Genomic DNA, 16,618 nt, shown 5'->3' with positions numbered 1-16,618 from the left:
TGGGCTAGGTTGTACACAATGTGTAAGCTCATGCGTCGATATCCAGAGTCCCAGGTACTTGAAATGATGAGTTACTACCTTCAGTGTAATGAGGAGGCTTCCATGTATTTCCCAAGTTCACTGTTGAAGTATAAGGGATTAATCAAAATTGATATTCAATCTTTATTTATTTTTGTTCGATTATTAAAAATCATTACATGCTGAGAAACGGAGTGACGCCGTTTCCCGCAGTTGCCAGTCAATAGTTAGATACCTCTAAAAAATATTATGGACATTCATTAAAATTAAGAGATCCCCCACTTTTCTATACAAATAAGTGTTGGCACAGTTCTGGTAGTCAGAGTAGGGTGGTAGGGCTCAATGAGCTTTGGCAGGAGAGGAGGTGTGAGTGAAGTCTCGTCTAGTGCAAAAGAGTACTTGGATTGTCCTACTTGAGGAGGCCCTCATGCAACCTTTAACACAGTTCGTGGAGCTGAGCTTTTTGCAGTGAGGTTAGAATGATGTTAGTAAATTTCCCAACCCTCGCAATAGTTTGAGTAGTGGTATTAGTGAAGCACAGATCTGCTGCTTTTCTGCAGCACGTGAGTAGGTTGCCCCGGCAAAGTGGGACCAGAAGGCGACGTTGATCGTTGGCAAGGTGAGGGCAGTAACACAGGAGATGCAGCCAGGACTAGCGATGGTAATTGCAAAGCCAGCACTAAGCTGCCCATCCCTCTGTGCCCAGACCGGGTTGAAGTCAAGTATTGGAACGGCTAGCAGCCTCATGTAGGTAATTCTGTTGAGAGTCATGGGTTGGAGGAGGTATTTGAAGTATAGTTGGGCTTTCCCCCTCATGTACAAGGTGTCCAAAGCTGTAAAGAAGGGCTTATGTTGAAGCCTAGCAATGTCTCTCTCGTATGATACTTGAATGATTTGTTCTTTTATTGTTCTTTTCCACGTTGACAAAGGGATGCTTGGATTAGAGAGATTTGTTATTTCGATCTTTAGTGTGCCGGTTGCTAAATGTAGCTGTGAGTGCCAAAAGGAATGCTTGTTAGCCAATATAGATTGTAATTGTGCTTTCAGGGATTGGGGTGGAGCACGAAAGATGAGGATGAAGTATTTCACTGAGTCACCAAGACAGCGAAGGTCTGTGCTTGCCATACCCAGCTCCAGCCTCAGCCTGGCCATCCTTACATGCTGGGGAAAGGAGAACATTTTCTTGTAGGCAGTAATTTGATAGTTCGTAAGACATAGGCCCATTTTTCCTGGAAAGGCTAGGTGGCCATAGGACAGTGCTGGCAGCAATTTGGTGCGTAGGACATTTAGTATTGGCTCGGCTGTTGGAATGTACAGTTGGCGGTTCAGGCGTCTGAGGCCATGTATTACCCCGGCTCCCTTGGACCGGAGGTGGGCCACTTGGTTTGCCCTTTCATTGAACCAGACTCCCAGATAGTTGTAGCTGGCACAGGTTGGGATTTGCCAGAGCATGGATTTCTTTCGTGGGTGGTTGCCGAAAACCATTACTTTGTTTTTTGACTGGTTCACCCGGAGTTTATTTGTCATGTTATACGTGTTGAAGGCATTGAGGGCTTGTTGTAGATCCATTCTTATTTGGTCCATGATGAAGATGTCATCAGCATATTGCATGGTCTGGAGACATGGGCCTCCGAGTTTTGGGGTAACTAGGCTTGCGCCTGCCAAGGGTTTTGGCAGAGCAGCGGTGTAAAGATTCATTAGTAGTGGGACTCGTAAACAGCCTTGTCTTAGGCCATTTGTTAATGGGATTTTTGCTGATGCAGTCGTAGCGCTGGTTTTGATCCTCACCCAGGTCTTCTGATGAAGTGACATTAATGCTGTAAGAAGTTTGGGGGGTATTCCCTCAAGAATTTAGTTTGTGTCGTAAGGTTCCCCGGTCAACTCTGACAAGTGCTGCACTGTAATCCACAAAGCAGCAGAATAGAGGTAGCCGTTTGTCCTGGATGGCTCTCCACGAAAAGTATAGGAGCGCTATTATGTTGCCTGTTGTTGCACTGTTGTCTGATGTAAATCATAACTGGGTATGGGGAAGGATGCTTCTTTGTGTGGCCCAGGTTTCCAGTTCAGCCAGTAGGATACGGGCATAGGCCTTAGCTTCGATGTCCAATAGCGCTATTAGCTGACAGTTGGCAGGGTTTGAACAGTTGCCCTTTTTGTAAATTGGGTTCAGTATGGATCCCTTCCATGTAGATGGAATAGTGGCTGCGAGGAAGGCATGGTTGAAAAGTGGCATGAGGAGCGCTGCCCAAAAAGGTTTGGGCTGAATAAAAAACTGCTGTGGGTATTCAATTCTGCTCAGGCGTGCCATCGCTCCTCATCTGTATGATGGTTTTAATTACTTCAGCTTCAGTGATTTCAGAATCCTGAGTATCACGAAGATTTGATGTATGGATAAGGTGGGAAGCTTGCGTTGTATTCGGCTTGCTGCTGTAGAGCTGTTTAACGTAGCTGACCCATGTGCTCTCGGATACTCTGTTCTCCTTAAGACTGCCCATGGTTGTTAAGTTGGTTAATATATTTCTAAAAGGAGGTGGGGTTTTCTCCTTGGAGAAGGAAAAGGATTTTGAGCCAGGCAGCTTCTATCCGTTTGGTGCATTGCTCCCATATGTGTTTCTTGTAGGCGGCTCGAAGGGTTGCTGTGGTACTTTGTCGCCTCTCCATTTTACTTTTAGGGCCATTTAATGCTTCAGTTTGCATGCCAACATCTCCTGTGCTTCCTTGTTCTGGCACCAGGTTGATTGGTCAGGCCCCTGCTTTAAGCAGGCATGCGTTGTTCTGCACAGCGCCAGTTTTAGGTCCATGAGGAGAGTGGTCCAGAGATCTAAGAGGGCCTCCGGGCTGGGTGGAGTTTCAGATTGTTCATTGATGGTTATCCAGGTGGTCAGTTGTGGGCCACGCTTTATGGTCAATTTTATCCTGAGTAGTACTTTGTTGCTTTCTGCCCCCTGTGGGTTCGCCAACTGATGTAAACTTGTGCGCTGCTGCCATGGAGAGTCTGAAGGGTCTGTGGTCGCTCTCTGCCCATTCATCTATATTGAAGTCACTAAGCTGTAGGGCTAGCGGGTTGCTGATGAATATATAGTCAATTGTGGAGATGTTCTTGTATGTGGGAAGTGTAAGCCATGTTTGATCCAGGGCTTTTTTGAGGTTGTAAGCGGTGTGTATAGAGCAATTGTCACATAGGGTTTGAAGTTGAGCAACCTCTTTAGATAGGTTGTTGTCTTTTGGTGGCTTTCCAAGCAATCTGTTGTTAAAGTCCCCGACTATGAGTGGGTTATGATGGGGGTATTTGATGAGGAGATCTCCAATAATGTCGGCCTGGTTGCTGAGTGCTTGGTTCTTCTGATGCAGTACAGGATTGACGTAGCAGCTGAATAGAAGCAGTCGTAACGGTTGGTGTTGGCTTTTTATTACGTTGAGTAGGGCTTGGATTCCGGGTGAAGGGACTACGAGAGAGATGGCTTCCACCCTGCGGCCAAGTTTGATATAGACATAAAGGCATCCAGTTGACTGCCCGAAAATGTTGCGTCTGATGGCCGGAGTATGGATTTTAAAATACCCAGATAGGGGGGCGTGGCCAAGATGGCGGGCTGAGAGGACGCACTGTCCGTGAGCTCCCGTGATCCAGGGTCCTTGAACCGCTGAATATCGCTGATCTCCCCCCGATCTGGCGGAATTCGAAGCAGAGTACGGAGGAGCACGCAGCGGCACCGCTCAGGGCTCCGTGATACCTCGCAGTTCCAGAAGCGGAGCACCTGAGAGAGCCCGGAGCGAGAGGTGACCAGGGAACAGGCCGAGAGCTGAGGGGGCCGAGATCGTCACCAGCCGGAGCTGAGGAAGGCGGACTCGTTGACGCATCGGCGGCCTGGTGGAGGCGGTCGGCCCCACACGAGCCCCCGGCGGGAGAAGCGAGCGGAGAGCGAGGCGCTCTGGTCTGGACGCTTCAGGGAGGAGCAGACGGAGAATCCCGACCGGCCGCTGGGCCCGCGTTTGCACGCCATCCTCCAGCCCCACTTACAAGGTCCCGCGCGGGAGAGCAGAGTAAACGAGCGGCCTCCCAAGTAAGACTGCACGACCGCAGAACGGCAGCCGCCGGCCTGCCTCCGGGACCCGACCCGTGGTGGGGGTGCGCACAGAGCCGGGAAGCTACGACCCGAGTCGGCGTGGGGTCGCTACTTGAGGCCGTGGTCGCAGCCGGAAGTGGGCCGTGGTGGCTCGCACAGCTCCCGCAGCGCCGCCTCTCAACTCCTGAGGCAGGAAGGGCCCTGGCGGCCCCCTCGAGACCACGGAACGGTTCTAGGCCTCGCACTGCAGGACGTTCTGGTTGTGGAGGCTGGTAGTGACTTGGAGGGAGAGCGACCTGTGGCGCACCTTAGTCCCACATCGAGAGGAGCGGCTCCGCCGCGGTCCGGGCGCCGCGGAGGAGTCGGGGGAGCTACGCGGCCGGTCTGAAGGCAGGTCTCACGGACTGACCGTGCTTTGGTTGACCCACCCCTGGGATCTGGATCGCCTTCCCGCCACCACCGTACGGACTCGTCCCTTGCCTTCAAGCATTGCTACTGCGACCTGCGACGGAGGTGGTCCATGAGACTTGGCGGTACCGCCCGTTGGAGTGATCTTGGGCGCAGACCACACAAAGGGATTCGCCTGCGGACACGGAGACAGGCCCCACGGCTCCTCCCGGGCACTGTGCCACTCAGCGCCCCCCCCCCCCCCGCTCTCACGATGGCCGGGAACAGAGAGGGCAAGAAGGGAGACCGCACTCTACAAGAAATGCTGAGCAGGGGTGCCCCAAGACAAGATAGGACTCAGCCGGCCCCGAGCCCCTCGAGCAATCCCCGAGGAGCAGAGGGAGGGGAACCTCCAGTCACTAGATCTTTCCTGGAGTCGCTGTTCAGTTCCCTCAGAGAAGATTTCCAAACACTGAAGCAGGAGGTGGCAGGAGAAGTCCGGGAAGTACGAAGAGAGGTCGACTCCCTAGGCGAACAAGTGGCCACTGTAGAGGAGGCCGGCCACTCCCGGGACGAAGAGATCGTGCAACTGCAGCAGGAGGTACTGCGACTCAGGGACCAGCAGCTTGACCTCCAAGCCCACGCCGAAGACCTTGAGAATAAATCCAGGCGCAATAACATCTGACATACTGGGGGGACCTGGAGACTTCCCTGTCCGAATCGACAGAGCACACAGAGTGGGCCTGCCACGCCGGGCCTCGGCGCCGCCCCCTGACATCTTGGCCTTCTTGCCGGACTACCCCTTGAAAGAGCGGATTCTCCGGGAAGCACGGCGGCAGCAATCCCTGCGTTTTCGTGGCCATCCGGTGGCCCTTTTCCAAGACTTGTCGGCCATCACATTGCAAAAACGCAAAGCGTTCAAAATAGTTACGGACTTCCTGAGGGAACACGACACGCAGTACTCCTGGGGCCATCCCTTCCGGCTCATATTTCGATGGAATGGGACCTTGCACCAACTCCGGTCCCTCCAGGACACCTGCGGAGTGCTGGGAATCACCGCAACGGAGGAGGACGCGCCTACGCCCCGCCGCCGGCGCGGCACTAGAGATGGTTGGCTGGCGCTTCAGGATCGGCGATCCCCACCTACGCCCATGAGACCAGACTCGCCCACTATCCGGGCGGAAATGGACAGTGCAGTACATGCGGTGACCAGAGACACGACGAATGGTGATATGGCCCTAACGGCCTGAGCATACTCCGGGGGGAGATCGGCATGGCCTCTTCATCTTTGCAGGTTCGAAGGTTCCAGGGTTGGGGGGCGGCGGGAGGGTGCGTTATGGCTGGACGTCCACCTGAATAACTTTCCACAGACTTGTCCATTGGGACCAGACTGGGACAATGGTGCTTTTTGAACAGTTGGTTGAGGGGGAGGTGGGTGGTTGGGGGAGTTTCGAGGTTGGAGGGGAGAGTAGAAGGGTTGGGAGGAGAGGATGGGGGGGTCAGGGAGGGAGGGGTCGGTGCGGCTGGTTGCTTGCATGAGGGGTCTGTTGGGGAGGAGAGGAATGGGGGGTCAGCGGGAGGCAGGGATGGGCTGTTGGGGGGAAGTTCTAGGGGAGTGGGGTGGGGGGGAACCATACTATACTGTTGATGCATTTGCTCTGACCTCACACCACATTTACACGCTACTGACACTGGCGCCGCCCTTCCCGGGCTGGGACGTGCTGATTGACCTGCGCTCTTACCCACGTCGATGACAGCCCTTAAGGTCGATACTCTTAATGTGAAAGGGTTGAATAACCATGTCAAAAGGAGAGCAGTGCTGTCCCTGCTAGAAAACACACAGGCTGATATTTGTCTTTTGCAGGAGACACACCTTCTGGCCAGAGACTGCCAAAGGATGCGGTCCCCGAAATTTCCGATACAGTTCTTCTCCTCTTACACCACCAAGACGGCGGGGGTCGCGATCCTGGTGTCTAGAACGTTTAAAGGGGAGGCCCTACATAAAGTGGCAGAACAAAAGGGGAGGCTCCTAGCTTACAGGGTCAAGTTGGGAGGTCAGGTGTTTACTGTTGGCTCGATATATAGTCCCAATGACGATCAAGAGCAGTTCCTTCACACGGCCTTGGTAGACATCGCGGCCACCCCGGATAGGCACATAATTATAGGTGGAGACCTGAATATGGTCTTCGATTCGTCCTTGGACAGATCGGCGCAGCGACACCCTCAAACGGGGGAGATCTCGCAGACGGGCAAATCCCATATGGACGACCTCGACCTGCACGATCTTTGGCGTCGTCTCCACCACACCGCCCGAGCTTATTCCTACTACTCACACGCGCACAAGACCTACGCGAGACTGGACCATCTTCTGGTCACGGGACCAGTCTGCGACCTAGCCATAGCCTCGGAAATAGGGGTTCTTTCGCTGTCGGATCACGCCCCCGTTGCGGGCACTTTTCGGCTACCGCCAATGTCTCCCTCGCGAGGTGTGTGGCGCCTTAGGGACACCCTTTTGCATAAGAAGGCAGTGGTGAAACGTATACAGGAGGCAATTCACGAATACCAGCTGCACAATGATAATGGAGACACCACCCGGGCGACACAGTGGGCCGCGCTGAAGGAGGTGCTCCGCGGCGAGTTTATTGCCGTCTCCTCGGCGGAGAATAGAGAGCGGCAGCAAAAAAGAGACGAACTTACCTGTAAGGTGCGAGAGCTGGAACAGGTGCATCAGAGAACCGGGGCCCCCAGAGTCTGGAAGCAAGTTAAAGCTGCTAGAAAACTCCTCTCTGCACTAGACATGGACAGGGCGGAATACGCTGTGTTACGCTTGAAACATGCGTATTACACTGGCGGCGATAGGTGTGGCCGGCTCCTAGCGAATAAGTTCCGAGTAGCGCACCAAAACCACTTGGTGAAGGAACTATCAGTTTCCGCTGGGGTGACGGCCACAGAGGATAGTCAGATAGCTGACGGCTTCCGCCGATTCTACGCCGACTTGTATGCGGGCACGACCCCTTCGGCGCAGCCGAGGCAGACTATCTAGATTCGGTAGACCTCCCCTCCCTCGCCTCGGAACAGACGGAGCACTTAGAACGGGACATTCGGGTTGAGGAGGTGATCACGGCTATCTCCAGGCTAAAACACGGGAAGGCTCCGGGACCGGACAATTACACGCCCCTTTTCTATAAGACGTTTTGCCCCGAGTTGGCGCCGCTCCTTACGCGCCTTTTTAACTCATTCTCTGAGCCGGGAGCTATCCCCCCGGACATACTCCAAGCAACGGTGTCGGTTATCCCCAAGCCAGGAAAGGACCTGACTCAGTGCGGCTCCTACCGACCGATTTCCCTTTTGAGCGTAGATCTCAAGCTGTACACCGGGATCCTAGCGGCACGCCAAGCACCTCACCTGCCGGGACTGGTGGACCCGGATCAAGCGGGGTTCATCCCCGGGAGACAAACGGTGGACAACACCAAGAGAGTGGTCCATATCCTGGAGAAGGCCTCCCGAAACCCCGGGGAGCGGATGCTGCTATCGATCGACGCGGAGAAAGCCTTCGACCGGGTACACTGGCCCTACTTGGAGAAGGTTCTGTCAAAGATGGGCATAGGGGAGAAATTTCGCACCCTAGTATTCAACTGCTCTAGATTCCCATCCGCGGTGGTACGGGTGAATGGCTGTAGCTCTCAGAAATTTGCGATAGAGCGGGGCACCAGACAAGGGTGCCCGCTGTCGCCACTGCTCTTTGCCCTCTATATGGAGCCATTTGCCCAAAGGATACGCCAGAATCCGAATGCGACTGGCGTACGAATGGGGAGGTACACACACACCATTAGCCTCTACGCGGACGACGTCATACTGACGCTCGAAGATCCAAGAAGGGCACTCCCTGCTTGTATCGCCGAATTAGAGGACTTTGCCGCTGTGGCAGGTTTCAAGATGAATATGGGGAAATCGGCGGCCCTTGACGTCTCGCTGACTGCCGCCACAAGAACCGAACAACAGGGCCTCTTCCCCATGTGCTGGTCCAAGGACCTGGTGCCTTACCTGGGCATTCTGTTGGCACCCTCTTTATCCGCCATGGTGACCGCCAACTACACGGCCTTAGGCAAGAAAATTAAAGAGGAGTTATCCCGCTGGAACAAGGGAACATTGTCTTGGCTGGGCAGAATAGCCGCAGTGAAGAAGACCCTCTTGCCGCAGGTGCTATATTTATTCCGAGCCCTGCCGCTCCAACCCCCGAAAGGATGGATCCGGCAGACTCAAGCGGACATTGCGCGCTTCGTCTGGCAAGGCCGCAAACCCAGACTCAAGAGAGCCTTATCCACACTGGCCCCTGAAACGGGGGGTCTGGGCATACCGGATCTTCACAAATATTTCCAAGCGGCACAACTACGATATCTCGTAGAGTGGAGCAGGTGGGAATCCGATAAACACTGGCTGTTCCAGGACCAGGCGGTTGCAGGCAGGACCCTGCAAGAGATACCCTTCCTGCGCAGAGCTCACCGCCCCCCCCCCCCCCAACCTCTACGCGTCCTTCATCACGCGGGTCCCGTTGCGAGTCTGGGATGCCACGAATGTTGTGCATGATCTCACTACCTTCCCACCGCCGTTTACGCCATTGGTTGAGAACCCAGATTTTCGTCCGGAGCCTTCGCACACTGGCGGACGGCTAGATGCAGTGCGCTGTACCACATGTATGGCCCGGACGGTGTCATCTCGTTTCAGGATCTTAGGCGAGACTACCATCTGCCTGAGACCGAACGGATGCGGTATACGCAGGTGCGTCACTGGGCGCTTCAGCCGCAAGTACGCGACTCGGCTGACCGGAAGCTCAAGCCTTATGAGAAGTGGCTTGTGACGCGCACCTCGGACTCCAAACTCATCTCGGATCTATATAAGCTCCTGCAGCCTTCCTCTTTTCAAATCTATAATCCAGGGCGGGAACGCTGGGAACGAGAACTAGGTAGGGCTCTGAGTCACACAGATTAGGACCACATTTCCTACCGGGCGCGACACTCCGCGTACCATACCGGACTCACCGAAACGTTCACTAAGGTATCCACATACTGGTACTATACACCGGAGAGACTACATGAAATGAACCATAACATTGTGAACACCTGTTGGCGAGATTGTGGACAGATAGGCACACTTACACATGTCCTATGGGACTGCCCCCTACTGAGCACTTGTTGGAAGGAGGTCTTGGACGAGAGTTTACCTACGCTTTGACATTGAACTGCCTCGCTTCCCCGCATATGTCCTGCTGGGCCTGCCCATCGGGCTGATGTACCCTTTGAGATCTCGCAGGGGTAGGCAGATAGCGATTGCCCTGGGCTCTGCTGTCCAGAACATACTCATCCACTGGCGCACCACCACGCTCCCCACCATTACCGGTTGGTTACATAGGTTGTGGCATGTCCTGGGGATGGAGAAGCTGTCCCTTATGGTGGCAGGGGAGATGGATAAGTTTGAAGATCTGTGGCTGCCATTCCACTCCTTATTAGTGACGGAATTCAAAGAACTTACTTGTCCCCGATATCTCCGATTTTTACGACTAACATCCCCGGCGACCCCAACTAGCTAGTGTATCTGGGATTGTTGACGGGTGGGAGGGGAGGGCGCATCGCGGGAGTGGCACGGGAGGGCGACTTTGGCACAGTACGGGGGGAGGGAGGGAGGGTGTTGGGAATGGGGTTGTTGGTTCTTGAAGTTGTCGTTGCCGCATGCGCACCCAGCACCGTGCTCTGATGGACATCTCGATTGCAGAGCCTTGCACGCTGGTTGCGCTCCTGCATAGCGGAAGCTTAGCACTACCTTTTCGAGACGACTGTTTTCATTTGTTTGTAATGTCATCAAAAATGCAATAAAATACGTTAAACCTAAAATACCCAGATAATGTTGTGCTGGTCGTTGCCCATGTCTCCTGGAGACAGATGATGTCACTGCTTTAGAGATACTCTAGGGCAGAGTTTGCCTTGATCGATTTCTGGATGCCTGTCACATTCCAGGAAGTGATGGTTCGATGCTTATTTGGGCCATGCAGGGGGCTGCCTGGGATGCTTAAGAGTGCTGTCAAGAGGGGTGGTAACCAGACTGGGCCTGATGTCCAGCTTGGTTACTGGCATCGGGTTTGCCAGAGAGGACTAGCCTTTGGTTTGATTTGATATGATATGATTCTTAAGGTTTCATGTTGGAGGGGATTGCCGGAGAGATTGTTACCTGAGCAGGCTCCGCCAGCGCTTTTTCGGATGGAGTAAGTCATGCCTTTGGGGGTTGGTGATTAAGATGTGCTGATATCGGTCGTGGGGCCGGTGATTGATTTCAATGCCCCAATCGGCCAACTGAGTGGCTACGCGAACCATTGCCGCCTGATGTGACTGCTGATATAGCCCAAACACAGTTGTCTCACCGTCAGAGTCCCCTGGCAGACGCTCAAATTTGACCCACGCAAGATCCGCCGAACTTATGTGTGCCAACAATGGAATGCGAGTCATTAGGCGAAGTATGCTGCCCCTGTTCAAGATGTTGTGGTGGCCTTTAAAACTTTATCGCTGTAAGAATCACCTCGGTCATGCCTTGCTTTGGCTTTGAGTGACTGCTGTTTCGTAAGTTGACGGTTTTAGCTTGGGATTCGGGGGCTGGTGGGTCTTGGAGTGACGGGAAGGGTCTGTGTGCTGTAGTGCCGGGTGGGCTTCTAGCAACTGTTGGTGCTTGGTGTTGATGCTATGTACTGTATTGAGAAGGGCTTGCATACAGGTATCCACCTATATCCCTGTATTTGATGAGGGAGGTATGGACCCTTAGACAAAGCTGGTCAATGCATCTAGTCCTTCAGTCTGCGTGAGCCGGATAGCAAGCCGCCACCCTCTCCCTGCAGGGGAGGGCAGAGTAGAAGGCGCTGGAAGAGCTTGCCCAACTGCCCCCTTCATCCGCTGCTCCTTTGAGTGAAAGTTGGTTGCAGGAGCATGGGTTCTTCACTGCTGTGACCTTGGCCTTGTTACTGGGGAGCTTTGCTGTAAAGATTGGGTAGAAATAGGTGGAACCAGCCGCTGACTGTAGTATGTGAGTGGCTGAGTTTGGATGCCGCTCGATTTTTAGCTTTTGCCCTATTTTGTAGTTTTCCCAACTTTTTTGTCTTCCTGGAAAGTGAGCTTCCATCCAATTAGGGGCTGGTGTGCCAACTAGCCTTTACTCTGTCAGCTGATGGAAGTACTGGGCTCGACGGTTGGAGGCCCTGCAGGTGATGTGGATTCTGGACAGTGGGTGATTGCAGGATTAGCATTTTTGTCGATGTTTCAGGTGGACTTTCCAGTGGATTAACTTGGTGCTTAGAAGGCTCGATGAGTAGTTCAGGGTCGGCTGGGGTTGGCTGTGGACTTAATAGTGGACCTGATGTCTCGGATTGAGTCCGCCAGTATTGTCAGGACCGCTCATAGGGTAGCCCACTGATCAATAATTGCTGCGCAGGAGCAGTTTGTTTGCAAGGTAATGTGATATGTATGTGATATGATACATTTTTTGTTTTAGATCCGCCAGGCGCAGGACTATTGACTGTCTATTTGTAATCCCATCTTGGAGTATTGCAAGAGTAGAGCTTTGGCATTATGTATTGGGGATTGGTGGGTTTTGGGGACTCGGAGGCAACCGTTCTGTATTAGTCTTCTATGTTTTGATTGGTGGTGTAAAAATGGTTTGTTCCGCTTGAGGATCTGTACAGCTGCGGGGCAAGCTCCAGAGTTTGTTCAATTTTAGTTTCTGGTTGTTGTAGAAATGATGAAATAAGTTCTCCCAGCTCTTGTTTTTGAGTAACTTCTGGTGAGTCTGGTGCAGTGGCCTGTGCGAGGTTCTGCAGGGGAAATAAGTGAGGTTGGTGTATTTGGGCTTTGATTGTTATAGTTTTTATTGGCGTGCTCAATGTTGACTTGGGACTGTTGATGAAAGTTTGTTGGAGCAAGGCTCATGTGGGCTTTGGAGTTAATGTCTGGTGCTAAGAGCAGTTGGATTGAGCTGTTGACGCCCCCGTGCTTGGGCAGAAGAGGGAATAGCATTTTGTGGCTGTGAGGCCTAGGCCCTGGGAGCTTGTTGTGGGGGGCCTCATCTCTGCAACCTGGGTTGCTGCTGGAGGGATCTGCTATGCCTGAGGTTGAGGCACCATTTGGGAGTGTGGGGAGCAGGTATTTAGAGTTCGGGCCAGGGGCAATGGTCTTTTGATTTCTCTTCATCATGAGTGGCCCTGGAAGCTGATCTGTACCCTGGGCGATCATGGCCGTTTGGAGGACTCTTTGATAAGTGGCCTTGATTGGCCCTGCGCCTTCGTTTGCGTCGGCGGCCGACTTCGACCTGGTCACTGGTTTCTTTTTTGTCATCTTTTTACTGTGGATTTTGAGTTTCTCGTGTGGCAGTGAAGGGGTCCGTGAAAGTGCTACAAAGGTGGCTTGTCAGAGTTTGTATTTAGTGAGGGGGTGAGTTGAGGGAGTTTGCCCTCTGCCATTTCTGAGGCTTTGCGATTCAGGGCGCTGTGAATTGTGGCTTAGCCAAGCTTCAACGTGTCTTCTAGATGCCTGCTGAATGGCTCCTTGGGCTCTGTTTTAGGATAGATTTGCGGGGGCCAACCGCTTCCTGTGGATTGAGCAAATCTATTGATTTGTTGGCAGTGTTGGGCCCATGCTAGTGCCTTCATGGTTGAGGTAGCCACGGTTTGCTTTGGGGAGAGCATTTGACAGCACAGTGGAATTTGTTGCTCAGGCTGATTTCCACCGTAGTTCCAGGTTTAAGGCGGTGCTGGTATTCTAACGTCCTGGAGAGTGCCTGGTGTACCTGTTGGGTGCCTGGTGTGCCCGCTTAGGAAGTTCTTTGGTAGTGGGCTGTCCGAGCCGCTGTCACAGCGCCCAGTGCCCACTCACGCTTAGTTGTGCGCTCCGGTAAGGCCGAGGGGAGCTAGCTCTGGGGAGCAATTCCTGTGGTGACTGCAGCTGTGCCGCTCTCCCACTCCCCCTGTAGGCAGCCGTTCACCCTCTTCTGGTGTGGGTCCCTTTTATATTTGACCGGGGCCTCGGTTTGCTGTTGCTCTTGGGTTGTGCTCTTTGTTCAGGCTACGGGCCTGTGGTGTCTGGTCCCTCCAGCCTCCAGTATGTGCATTCACTGCATTGATGCACTGGTGTAGAGTCAGTTGGTGAGGATCCGTAGGGGAAGAAGCTAGGTGCCAAGAGGGTGCCAGGCGTTGCGGGCGGTGTGCCATTTTCGCCTCCACCCCCCTCCCGAGACCCATGGGGCGTGGATCTTTTACTACACAAACTACACAAGTTCCTCTGAGTGGAGGTAAAGCCCACAACTTGTGGTTTGTGTTCTTTTTTGCACCTTTTTACACATAAAACAGCATTTAACTTTCACGTCCTTTGGTCAGGGTGGGCCTTAGCGCGCCTATACCGCCAAGGTACACGCTACACGGTCCTGACGAATGCCCACGTAATATTTACACTTAGAAAGGGCAGAAACATGTTGACCCCACTTTAAGTGGAAACTCCCCATCATAATTTTGTGGTAGTTATTCCACACATACTCTTTTTTAACCTTGTCTAAACTGACCAGTAAATAAATCATTGTGATTGGTACAGCTTTAGACTTTTTTAACATCACTTTTCACACCACTGTCACAAAATCCAGCTCCGCAGTATACTGGCGTTGTAGCACACCAGGGAGGCACTCGGCTTCTCCTGGTGGGCCCGATGATGAAGCATGTCACCAACCAGGTTGGTGAGTGAGGGCTTCCTATAAAACCCCTCAAGGTTTCCAATGTGTCAATAAGAGGGTATCTTTCTATAATTCTTTTCACAGTCTTTGCCGCTGTGTCTCAACGTAGACACGTTTGCATATGACACTCTTCTTTTGTTTTGCTTGCGATCCGTAGGTTTCTGCATCAGTGCGGTTAGGTCCCCTGATGCACAAAGAGTGAGTGGGGCCTTCCAGGCAAGCCTGCAGGCTGCACCCAGAACTAACTGGGCTGGTTCTGCGGCACACCTGTGGTGCACACTCCGCAGCCGCCGACTGTCGGCAGCTGCACTTGACCAGGCACCTGCTTCTGCCCGCTGTCTCGCTGTAGAACTTCAGGTGAGTACCAGGAGTGGGAAGCCAAATGATTGAGAGTCTGATACTCTGGTACTCGGACCTATACTCGGACGGCAAGCCCAAAGCCAAGGCCCTGGGTCCAGGGCTCGGCGATAGTTGCTACTCTCTTCACAGCTCGTGGATTGCGGCTCTCCTCTCTGCCGCCCCAGCTTCTAACACCAGGCCATACCACCCTGAAAGCACCAGATATCCAATCCCGAGTATCATCCATAGCTTGCAAAGATTTTGTCCACTCATGTCAGGGAGCATTCAGGTCCGGCTAGGTAGAGGACGTTGTCCGCATAGAGAGATATCCGTTCCTCCCACATGGCTCCCCATCGCCAGTCCCATATCTGGGAATCCACAATTATCCACTCAGCAAATGCTTCTATCGCCAGGGTGAATAACATTGGTGACAAAGGGCAGCCTTCCACGGCTACCTTCACAGACTTTGCCTCAGGAATCTCATCTTTCTCCCATAATGATGATGAATTCAAAGAATCCGATCTATTTAGAAGTTTGCGGTTTTGGACTTGTTCATAAAAAGCATTGTTAAAATTAAACGATCTACTTTTTCAGAGCATTTTATTGTAATTATGAAACGTATGCCACAGTAATCTTCACCTGCAAATCATCGGATTAAATTTGAAATGTCGATTTTGCTCTACCACGTTTACAAATCAAAGATATAGATTTTCATCCTTTAATTCGTGTTAACAATTTATGTGTCATAAGCATTTGCATAAAACTTGACAGTAAGACAAAAGCTGTCGAGCTTTTTTTTACCTGCTAACTTAATTCTACCTTCCACACCACCCAGACTGAAGTTAAATGCCGTTTTATTTTACATTATAAGAAACAGCACACAAAACATGAACCATAACAGGGAGACCTTTTTCTTGCCTATCTGTTCCCTACGGCGGCGGGTAATTACTGGATGGAGGGATACAGCAAACTAAAATAGCCATACTTCCATGTTCTCAGTCCTATCTTACCCCATAAAGCACTTTACAAGGCCCTGGTGTTGCCTGGTAATTGCTTAACCATGCAAATGAGGAAAAACACAGCCCAATCATTAAATTATATTCCTTCTGTGCTGTTACAACATGAGAGGAAAGAAAGTCAATTTAGCTGGTAAACGGGAGTGCGTATGAAGACGAAGCCTCGAGGCAATTTACACAACTCGAAAGTGTCATTTTTATATGCCACATTTTAACACCCGAGGGAAACTTTAAATCCACCTATAAACTAGTTTAGCACATTTTCTCAAAATGGCATAATAACTTGCAGTCCTCAGACGGTCATAAGAGGAAACAGCTTTGAACATGAAGTACTTACATTGCTTGCAAACTATCTGCAGTTAAATTATTCCACATGATCTCGTTCGCTTGCAGATTTTCAATTTCTTCGAGCAGAGATAAATCAAATTCTATCTCCTGTTCCTTAGACTCTGGCGACCTATTACAAGAATGTGAAATCATTACTGCAGCAGTTCGAACTGTCATACCTGCGGAACTTCATCAAGTCGACATTACATTTCTGAGCAACGGACACGAACAATGCAACAATTGAGAAACATGCACGCGCTCCCTCAGTCTCAAAATAAATGCCTAGGAAAGACGGGTGTTTGGAGACTACCCCAACAGCAACCATTTGAGAGCGGTCCCAGTATCAGTGAAACTTGGGGTTTGGCGTTATCCCAGAGACGTAATATCGGATGAACCATTGTAACTGGCCCTTAGGACACAAATTAGCCAGGTTCATCACCGGTTAGTACCTAATCAACTGAAAAGCATTTCTTAACCGGGAAAAAGCGCCAACATATTTCTCATAAATAGGTAGAGTACAGTTTATACAATTGACTATTTTTCGTTACATATTTCTTAGGTTCAAATATTTGTTAAGTTCATAAAAATACAATAAGCCGCCATGCCAGTCCGTTTTATTCACCCTTCTTTTACATGGGTTTCATTATTTCAAAGTAAAGTATAAAGACACGTCACACGGCACATGTTTCACTCTACGGAATTATACATGGGGCT

At 51.7% G+C, this 16,618-nt stretch overlaps 2 protein-coding genes across 23 annotated transcripts in view; one reads left to right on the top strand and one right to left on the bottom strand.

Annotated features, from left to right (window-relative positions):
• FER (FER tyrosine kinase) overlaps nt 1-16,618 on the bottom strand; it is a 1,039,778-nt gene that overhangs the window by 677,121 nt on the left and 346,039 nt on the right. The window contains exon 7 of the mRNA XM_078675464.1: nt 15,915-16,034. Within this exon, the coding sequence (XP_078531590.1) occupies nt 15,915-16,034 (120 nt within the window). The remainder of the gene's footprint in view (nt 1-15,914; nt 16,035-16,618) is intronic.
• The window catches only part of LOC144818244 (uncharacterized), a 273,766-nt gene that overhangs the window by 197,346 nt on the left and 59,802 nt on the right, over nt 1-16,618 (top strand). The window lies entirely within an intron of this gene.

The sequence above is a fragment of the Lissotriton helveticus genome, chromosome 2_1 (assembly GCF_964261635.1).
Source record: "Lissotriton helveticus chromosome 2_1, aLisHel1.1, whole genome shotgun sequence".
Taxonomy (NCBI): domain Eukaryota; kingdom Metazoa; phylum Chordata; class Amphibia; order Caudata; family Salamandridae; genus Lissotriton; species Lissotriton helveticus.
This window is presented reverse-complemented; position numbering and strand designations above follow the sequence as displayed.